We start from the raw sequence: 10,308 nt of genomic DNA, 5'->3' as shown, positions 1-10,308 counted from the left end.
AAGTGGCGAGCTGAAGTGTTCACACTGGAGACACGGTCAGCATTTCCTGTTAACATTTTTGTGGGCTGCACTGGTTTCCTGTTATTCTCTTACAAGCCATGTGTTTTTCACCACGATTCTCAGCTCTCATTCAAAGTGATAGTTGTGTTTTACATTGTGTAACCTTTCGCAGTCTGGTAGATTAATGTTAGCATTGCACATAATCACACTAAAGAAGAGCAGATTAACCTTTCCTGCCCCGCAACATTATTTCTCTGAATTCCAGCTACATGAATACTTCTAAAATGTGCCATCAAGTTCAAATATGACATTTGTGTTTTTAACATCAGTTGAGATGAAGTACGCTATGGTTTTTGCACTGCCGTGTAAACAAAGTGTTCAAGGCTCCCGTTGAAAAAAGAAAGCAGCATTTATTCATGATTTTTATTTCTGCCAATAAATAAAAGTCAATTCTTTGCACTTTCACAGAAATGAAAAATATCATTTTTAACTGAATGAATGTGAACACTCACATAAAAAAAGACCAAAGAACAGAAGTTTGTTTTTGTTAAAGATGACTGACTTGCAAAAAAAAAAAAAAAAAAACACGAGTAAGGTTGAAATGCAGTTTTTTTCCATTATCTTCATACAAACAAGCTTTTTTTTTGTATATTTAGAACAATGATGTTGAGATGACATTAGATTTTTAATTATTTTGTTGTTTTTTACAGTAACAACACCCCACAGTTGCACAAAACAAACCAAAAAGCATTGAAACGACACTGACTCAGTGTGTGTGTTTGTGAGTGCACACACATAAGAACGTGCAGAATAATGTCGGACAGAGCATGACCTCACATACAGTCTGAACCAAACACAGGCACGCTGGAGAAACAAATTCATACAAATTCACACATAAAGACATTTACGGTTCTCCAAAAGGGCTCCTGTGTTTCCTTTTTCCCCCCCAAATGATGATTGCACACGATAAACACAGGCCAGCACGTCAAACATACTTTGCTGTGGCTTCATACAGCTCTTACTGTATTTGGATTTAAGTAAAAATTAAGTCCTACAAAAATACTTTTTTTTTTTGCTGTGTAAACTTTTGCAACCAAAGGCACTGTCTTCCCTTTGCACTTTTCTCCCTTAAAATTGACCCAGCCTCATGCTGCGAAGCTCCGACTCTAACCGTGTTCACGCCTTCGCCCTTCAGCTAGCGCCGAGTATAGCCTCATTATACGTTACAGTTGTACTTTGATGTTATCATCAAACCAACTCGATGCATCTCACAGCAGCGCAGTAGCGTTGCACAACTGAAAACTGTGTTTTGCTGGCTTCATATAATGTGCTCAGCTCATTTGCTACAAAAACAATGCATCCCATGAAAATTCTGCCCTTAGATTTTAAAAAATGTAAATAAATTACTGCCTATCAATGCTCCCCCTCAGCCTCCTATTAGATGCACCTATGGTATCCTCCTTCAGTTATCACATTCACAAGATTTTCAGAACTTGACCTCTGACCTTAGAAGAGGTCAGTTATCACCTATGGCATCAATTTGAAATTCCTAAGTTGCCTCGTGTTCACAAAGTTGGGTGTCCACACCACCCCGGTTACCCCCGTCAACCCCATCAGCCTTTTATGGCACTGTTGCAGTCTTCAGGGTTACCCAGCATAATTAAGTGTTAAAAACTGTACACTGTGCATGGAAACACCAAGCAAGTGTTGATGGCAACAACATGAAACAAAAGAAAATGTTCCCTTTACAAACTGTTTAAATACACAGAGGCACGTTTGAACAAGTACAACTATGAAGACCAAAAAAAAAAAAATCCTCACACCAGGGATTTATATTTTAAAAGACAAGCTGAGACAAATCCCACTAATCTGCCTGCTGTGCTGCCTAATGGAGCTGCTGTGCTTCTGTACGATGAGGCTACATCATGCTTTGAAACTGCTAAAATAAAGCAAGCAGCTAAAATGTTGTCAGAATAAACTGTTGGTATCATTTAATGGGCCATGCAAATGTTCCAGGTGTGAAAAAGCAGCAGGGTTTTCTCTGTAAGAGTTAGCAACATGAACATATTCTTCATGTCCGTGTATGAGGTATAACTGAACTGTCATTAGTATGCATTTTCAACAGAAAAATCCCTTTCATGCTTAACATAAACGTTGCACTTTTACAATGTGAAATAAATAAGCTGACCTACAATTAAAGGAACTACAATTAAAACTAAGCAAGCAGACTTTTTTTTTTTTAAAGCAGGCCAAAATTTCCAAAACTGCTGCAGCCGTGCTAGCATCACAACGAGCATGGTTTCCGTGCCCCCGCAGAGGTGGGATCTTTCAAACGTCGCACTACAGAAGCCTCTCTGATCATCACAGTTAGTCACAACACAACTGTGGCCACAAATGGCAGGCATGAAGGGGACATCAAAGATGAGACTGCAGCACACGCAGCATGGAGTTTTGAATTAAAGGGGACATGTTACTGCCACAACTACGCACGATTCAGAGTTTAAACAAAAAAAAAAAAAAAAAAAAAAAACTGGGCCTCGGTGAAGAACCTCAGCTCATCTGCTGTTCACCTCCTTTCACCTCCCTTTAAGCCAGCTTTCTTCTTCTGATTGGTTTTGCCCTTTGTAGACAGGAGGTTCGAGCAGCAGAGGGGTGGAGCAGCTGGCTATGAGACAACCAACATTAGGAATAGCTGCTCCCACTGATGTCATTCAGATTCAAGAGTAGGAAAAAGAGACAAAAAACACAGTTTGAAATTAAACATTAGGGCTTGAAAAGGGTTTGAAACTTTGGCCACGTTTCGTATCAGCATCCACCACTGTAACAGCACATATATGAAAGAAAATAAGGAGAGAACACAATAGGTCCTCTTTAAGGACTACACTGAACACACTTTATCCGTTTGTTCATGTCTAACCTCTGTGCTTCTTGTTAGCTTTGTTGAGAAAAACCATAACTGATAATGGCTTTGACTCATTAGTGTGCTTCCTCAGAAGATTGAGTGTCTAGACGTTTAGTTTAGCATAAGCAACACTGGAGAAAACATCTGCACAACCCAGAAGGAGGAGGGATGTGTCACTGTGGTTGGGGTCAACATTTAATAAAAAAAACAAAAACACATCTTGTCTGCGTGGCTCCATCAGCTCAGTAGAATCACGAGTCACTCATTGAGGAGTGAGTCTGGTTTCTCGTATCCAAACAGCCTGAAGTCAGGTTCGTACAGCTTGTACAGTTCCCTGCGTGCCTCTACTGGAACTGTGCTGAACCAGTCCGACTCCCAGCTGCTGGCTGTAAGGTTCCTGCTGGAGGTGGGAAACTCCACCACGTTGTCTACCCGCAGCAGTCGCAGCAAGTGCTCAGCATCTTCCTCTGCCGTCTCTAAGTGTCCCACAAAGTCATACTGAATTTGACATGGGTGACAAAGCCGATACACTTGCCGCCAGTGCTCATTGAAGGGCATGTCCTTCTCTGTCTGAGGGTCCAGGAGATACTGGATGAAGTGGGAGAAAGAGGGATGGATACCCAAAGAAAAGGCTTCATCCACAGAAGCAGGAGGCGTCGGCTGGTTGCCGTAGCGGCGCAGCATGACCTGCGCAAAGCGTCGGTAGAAGTCCTCATTGGGTAGCTCAAACTTATTCCGGTAGGCAGAAATGAGACGGACAAAAGGGTCGCGCACAAAGAGGAACTTGGTGTACTTCTTCAGCTTCACCTGGGAAAAATAAATTACAGTTTTCTTAACATTCAATTATTGAATACACACATGTGCATTTCAAAACTGTAAAGGTGAGAAAAAAAAAAAAAAAAGAGCAGAGCAGAGAGCAGTATTCATCTTCCTGTGCTGCATCAATAATGTCTCTGTGAGAGATCAGTCATGCATCCCCATAACATTGAAGGGCCTTATATAAAACAGAATAAACATCTAACTGAGGTAGAAGGTTCAGAACACATTCCAGGTAGCTCGAAGCAAATTCATCAAAAGATAAAAAAATAAATCAACAGCATATTTACCAAGTTAAATTATATTTTTTTACTACCATACAGAGAACAAGAAGATGGGAAATTTGGACAGACCTTCATGAGGTGCCTTGCAAACTTGCCATAACGTTTCCAGAACTTATTGAAGGTGAAGTGCATGCTGCTGTTGTGGACCAGGTCCCTGGGGATGGCCAGGGGGTCTCTCTGAGGAACGCCCTCCTGCAGCAGGCTTTCACTGAGAATTATCATGATGCGCTTCCAGTTACTGCACGCTACCTGAGAAGGGAAAGTTTATTGTCCACTCAGATGTCACAGTGAAACAGGCAGATACACACTGTCTATGAGCGTGTGACCACTGACAGGAGGGAACCATGTATGCCGTTGTTACATGTGCCTTATTAAGTTTTACAGGAGCATGTGTCTGCATACCTTGGGAACATAGCAGTAGATAATGCCATGCCTGTCATCCACGATTAGATGATCCAGCTCCTTGTTGGGAATGTCGTCAAATGAACGGTTTTTGCCATGAAATAAGATGCTGTCATTGGCGCACATCTCCTGAAGCAACCTCCGCCTCTGCTCCTATCGTTCCATTCGTGAAGCACAGGAAAATTAACAATTACCAACTGAGGTTATAAATACTTCATATTCAGACATTGCTCACTGACTGGGGAGCTTTTGCTCCTTCATTTACATATTTAGGGATATTAACCAAAATTATATCTACAGCAAGAAGTATCAACAGTATCAACCTCTGTGGGTGCCTTTAAGGTTACTGCTGTCACACGTGATTATAGTTATAACAGGCTCTTTTTCTTTAATGCCAGTTTGAATTTCTTAAATCTGCGACTAGGTTAACACTGTCTCAATTAGAAGCTCTGCTCCTGTCAACTACTCACAGCCCAGAAATGTGAAGGTTCTGCTCATTAGTACAGATTTCCTCACTGGACTTTGTTACATGACAGACATTTGGATGTGCTGGAGCAGGGAGAAGGCACACAGGTGGAAATAAGAACAACTTAAGTGACTCTATTTAAGTCATCTCATTGAAGAAGCAAGAAACCGGCACGCAGAATGATTCATTTTTTGTGCAGCAACTGTGCTTTTCCTGCTAAGACATCTCAAAATGCCAGCAGTAAAACTTTTAATCAACTAGTAAACATTTACTACTACTAACAACAATAAAAACTGAGTTAACCTGTCTGTCACGGAGCTCTGGAGCCAGTGGGGTCAGGTGAATCTTCCACTCCCGCCGCGGTATATATCGTTCCTCTGCTTTCTCTGACTGGTTGCTTGTGTCAGCCGGGGCAGCGTCAGTGGGCTCACCAGTTCCCGGCTCTAAGAACTGGTTAACAAAGGCATCGATGTCCGACAGGAAGGACGGGGCTCGAGAGGTCTGTGGCCTCTTCTGGGGAACGGGGTGTGGGACTTTGGGGCCCGGGGAGACAGGAGTGTGCAAATAGAAATGGGAGGCACCGACATCGTCCCAGTAGATGATGATCAGAAGGATCATAAAGGCCGAGCCCAGGACTACAAAAATGCGGAACATCCTGGACGTTCCCATGGTGACTGTTGCTTGCTACAGGGTCACCATGGCAACAGAGTCAAGGTCCAGGAGCGCTCTCTCTCTCTCTCCCTCTCTGTCTCACCATGGCGATAGATGCACGGAGTCTGTGGTAGCATCAGACTTATTGTGGTGCTGGTGCATTGCAGGAGCGCGCTGCACAAGAGAAGAAGGGGTCAAACATCAATAAACTCACCTCTGTGTCATACCTACACACACACAAACACACAGAAAGCATAGTCGTGTCTTTAATGTCCAGCTGGAGTACAGGGTTCAACACCTGTTCTGACACTAACACAGAAACAATAATTTATTAAATTAATTATTTTGTTGCTTTGCAAATTCAAAAAAGAAGTCTGGTTAAAAAGCACAGAACTGCAGTCTGGATGACAGAAGCTTTCTAATGATTTTACTTTCATACAGTGAAAAGATTCAAAGTATCTGACAAAAAAAAAAATCTGACAATTTTCTTTTTAAATGCAACAATAAATCTTTCATAGGATAATCCCCTTCCTTTCGTCTCTCTTTTCACTGTTTTTCCACTTTTCCCCACATTTAAGCGAACCTACTAAAGCATACACGTTGATGCTAAAGTAAAATGACAACCTACTAAGGTATTCTGGTTCTCCTATTAGTAAGAACTTGAAATCTAAAGCAAACTCAAGCGAGCATGACAGTTTATTGAGTTTGCTTTTTTGACGAGGCGCGCACTCAATCTCTCTGTCAGTGCTCGGAGCTGACCTCACTCCCACTCCCTGCAGTAAAATCACGAGTGGTTGTCAAATATTTCCATTTTAGGAGGCTCTGCACGCCATAAAAGTTTTGCACTGCACAAGTATCCAGCTGTATCCATAGCAGCTTTCCAGCTGATTAGGGCACAGCACGTTAATAGTGAGTAATGAAGTAAAAGCCCACAGTGAAAAAGGTCAACACCAAATATTTTACATACCCGACCACGATGTAGTCTGCATGTACAAAACACACTGAAGCCCTATGTCTTCAAGTGATGCACAAAATGGGTTTGTTTCTATAGCTACAGGAAAAAAAACAGCCTGGAAGTGATGGAATACATAAAGGATCTGTCCTCCCCGTGACTTAATTCAGCCGCAATTCATGTGTTTTAATCCACCGCCAGTCTATCTGCTCCTTCATGTTCAGTTTAAAAGTCGCAGGGCGTTACTTTCCATTCCTACGCACGTCTAAAATTGGAGCTCTCTGCAACAGTCCTCATATTATTTCCTCTTTCCTGAAGCTAAGAGGGGTCCATTGACATGGAAAGTCATCATCAGCCTACTCGGCGGCCTGCAGATGGCACTTCTCTGTGCACAAACAAATTAACTGCTGTTCTATAATATACATCATAAGCCCAAATGCATTAAGTTCATCAGTCACTAAATGAGCGTACATTAATTCCGCTAAATAAGTACAGTTCTGACATACTTCTTCTTTTTCCCCAATCAGTATTTCTGTCTCATAGCACTTTACTTCTGCTGCACCACATATCAGAGGCACACTTTCTGAAACCACAGCTACAGTACTTCTAGGTCTAGATCTGACACACAGAAATATATAAAGGTCTATCAAATAATTTAAAAAAAAACTCACAACTGATCGAGCACATTAGAAAAAACCGTGCTGCCACAAAAAAGCACATAAATTAATAAGCCACACCGGGTTATCATCATTACTAAATAATAATAGAAGAAATAGCACTTAACTTTCTTTGTTTGATAATTTGTTAATTTTATATGTATTGTTATGTTATGTTTTCATATTCCTAGCTTGCCTACTTTCTAGTCATGTTACTCATATGCGTTGTTTTTGCTGTGAATTTTGTAAATGTTGTGATTTATTATTATTACTACTATTATTATTACTATTATTATTATTAGTTGAATAATTAATCCGCTGGATTTTCTTCATCCTCTTGCGCTGTATGTTTGTGTGGAATTTTTTTGGTGCATTTCAAACAGCACAACAAGAAATTCACATTCAAATTCACATTCATACGAGTACATTTACCAAATCTTTTCGATTGGATACTGAATGTCAAGGAGGCCACGATTTCCACATAAGAACTCACATATGAAGCTTATGCTATTTAAACTACCCAAATCTGTTCATTAATATTATATTTCCTTCATTTTTATGCCTAAACAAGTTGGTTAAGTCTAAGAAAACTTGTGAAAAATATGTGTGGTTATTTCTTTCATTCAAGTCAGCACTGTTATCCGTGGACAGGAGGCTGAAGCTTTGGATTTTAGACGGACTTATTGGAAACATTTCCTCTGAGCGATTTAAACAGTCGCTTCAAAACTCTTTCGCGTTTGTTTTATTTCTCGGCACGTCCCCGCCGGTGTAACCCCGCCGGTGTAAACCAAAGACAAAGCCGTGTGCCGGTAGACCGAGCGGCAGATAAATCACTCCGTCCTGTCCGCAGCCGCCTCCAGCGGATGCCAGACCGGACACAATGTAGCCTTTGACGCGAAAGCAGCTCCGCGGGAACGGGTTGTTCCTCGCGCCGGAAAGCTCTCCGCGAGGGGGTTTCGGTTAATTAAAGCGTCGCGTGCAGCTGTTTGTCCTTTATCGGGTTTTTTTCGTGGGAAATAATGAAGAGAAGCCAAAGGCGGGCTGATAGTGTGCCTAGCGGTGTGTCTTGGTGTTAAAGTAGTCCTCGGCGTTGGAGAAAAGGTCAGCGCAAAACTGTTTAGCTGCTTAATAAGAGCCGACACGTTGCGTTACTTTAAAGATTTCTATGTAACGACAGGAACGACGTGGGAAAAACACACATTTCTCACCTCGCTCTGTGTCCACTAGCTCCCAGCGCCGCGTCAGCTGAACCTGTCTGTGCTGCCAGCCGCTTTTTCTTGTTTTGTCCTCTTGGAGGAGCGCGAGCACCCAAAGCACCGCGAGAGTTCACAAGCTGAGCTTTCTGCAGATTGAGCGCACGAAGGGAAAAATTCACTTTTCTGGGTCAGCTCCAGCATACCGTGTCTCTGCTCGGGGATGATTTATGGAGACAGCCTCTCCACCCTCCCTCCCAACCTCCCACAGGAGCAGAGTACTGAAAATAACATATTGTACCTGCAATCCTAAATGTCACCCTCCTCTCAAACACACGAAATAAGACCCTAAGAATGATCCTAAGTAAATGTGTTCGTGGGTACGTGTGATTATTTCCGTTGCCTCGGGCTGATGCGGTTAAAATCCAGTTATTTGTGAACTCTTTTCATCCTGTGACTTCCAACGTAGCAAGGAGCCCCCACAGAGCAGCTGATTTACTTTGCATCCCCCTCACACACACACAAAATCATCTGTTTTCAATCAGCATCACATATTTCACCCCGCTCCTAGGCCCCTGTGTTCTCATAAATGTACTATAACCTTGTACTCTGTACTCTGGCAGTATTTATACGTTGGACACACGCACACACACAACTAAGATTAGATAAGATAAGATAACTCTTTATTGTCATTGCACAGTCATACATAGTACAGTAGTACAATGAAATTGGAAAAACTGTCCTACGTCGGCACTACATATAACACAACACGACACGATATGACACATCACAACGTAACAAACAACACAACACAGTATATTAACTTAGTATAAAAAAGAAGAATAAGTGTATGTGTATTGCACACTGTTATTATTGCACATTAATTATTATTGCACCTTGTTATAAATATAAATATTATTGTTATCATTTTAAACATTGTTACCTCCCCCTAAAAAGTCCAGGGAGGTATCCAGTCAGGTCAGCTATTTGCATTGATCAGGGCTATTGCCCTGTTGTAAAAGCTGTCCTTGAGTCTATTTGTTCGGGACCTCAGCAGCCTGAACCTCCTGCCAGACGGCAGCAGCTTAAACACCCCGTGTCCTGGGTGTGTGCAGTCCCGTAGGATGCTGCGTGCCCTCTTGAGACAGCGAGTGCTGTACAGGTCCTTCAGGGAGGGAAGAGGATGTCCAATGATTTTTTGGGCCATGTTGATGACCCTCTGGAGTGCCTTTCTGTGTGCTGTGGTGCAGCTGGAGAACCACACACCGATGCAATATGTCAGCACACTTTCAATGGAGCAGCGGTAGAAGACGGTCAGCAGCTCCTTCTTCAGGTCCATTTTTCTGAGGATTCTCAGAAAGTGGAGACGCTGTTGGGCCTTCTTTAAGACCGCAGAGGTGTTAGAGCTCCATTGGAGGTCTGTGTCTATGTGCACACCCAGAAACTTGAAACTGGAGACCCTTTCCACGCACTCCCCGTTGATGCTGACAGGCTGCAGCTCGGACTTCCTCCTTCTGAAGTCAACTACCAGTTCTTTTGTTTTGGTGGTATTGAGGTCCAGGTTGTTGTCTACACACCAATCTGACAGCCTCTGAACTTCAGCTCTGTATGCAGTCTCATCTCCCCCTGAGATGAGCCCCACCACAGTGGTATCATCTGCAAACTTGATGACTGTGTTGTCTGGGTGGGAACTAACACAGTCATGTGTGTACAGAGTGTACAGTAGGGGACTCAGTACACAGCCTTGTGGAGAGCCGGTGTTGAGGCTGAGGGCTGAGGAAAGATGAGGCCCCACTCTAACTCTCTGTACACGGTCTGAGAGGAAGTCTCTGATCCAGCGGCAGGTGGTGGAAGGAAGTCCAATTTCCAGCAGTTTATCTATTAGTCTGTCCGGGAGTATCGTATTGAAAGCAGAGCTAAAGTCAACAAAGAGCAGCCTGGCGTAATGGCCCTGCACTTCCAGGTGAGAGATGGTGGTGTGGAGCG

At 42.8% G+C, this 10,308-nt stretch overlaps 1 protein-coding gene across 1 annotated transcript; it reads right to left on the bottom strand.

Moving 5' to 3' along the window:
* Nucleotides 1-666: 666 nt before the first annotated feature.
* Nucleotides 667-8,950, bottom strand: LOC309704534 (carbohydrate sulfotransferase 12-like). The gene is made up of 5 exons (XM_082529739.1): nt 8,338-8,950; nt 5,174-5,695; nt 4,405-4,557; nt 4,072-4,251; nt 667-3,709 (listed from the first exon to the last, which is right to left on the bottom strand). Exons 2-5 carry the CDS (start codon nt 5,537-5,539, stop codon nt 3,161-3,163), a joined length of 1,248 nt encoding a protein of 415 aa, XP_082385865.1. The 5' UTR covers nt 5,540-5,695; nt 8,338-8,950; the 3' UTR covers nt 667-3,160.
* Nucleotides 8,951-10,308: the final 1,358 nt, after the last annotated feature.

This window comes from Aulonocara stuartgranti (genome assembly GCF_965226115.1).
Source record: "Aulonocara stuartgranti genome assembly, chromosome: 4".
Lineage (NCBI taxonomy): Eukaryota > Metazoa > Chordata > Actinopteri > Cichliformes > Cichlidae > Aulonocara > Aulonocara stuartgranti.
This window is presented reverse-complemented; position numbering and strand designations above follow the sequence as displayed.

Coding starts and splice junctions, on each gene's coding strand:
- LOC309704534 (XM_082529739.1), bottom strand. CDS start 5,539: ATGGGAACGTCCAGGATGTTCCGCATTTTTGTAGTCCTGGGCTCGGCC. Junction 4,558..5,173: donor CAGAGCTCCGTGACAGACAG/GTTAACTCAGTT, acceptor ATGGAACGATAG/GAGCAGAGGCGGAGGTTGCT. Junction 3,710..4,071: donor TTGCAAGGCACCTCATGAAG/GTCTGTCCAAAT, acceptor TATTTTTCCCAG/GTGAAGCTGAAGAAGTACAC.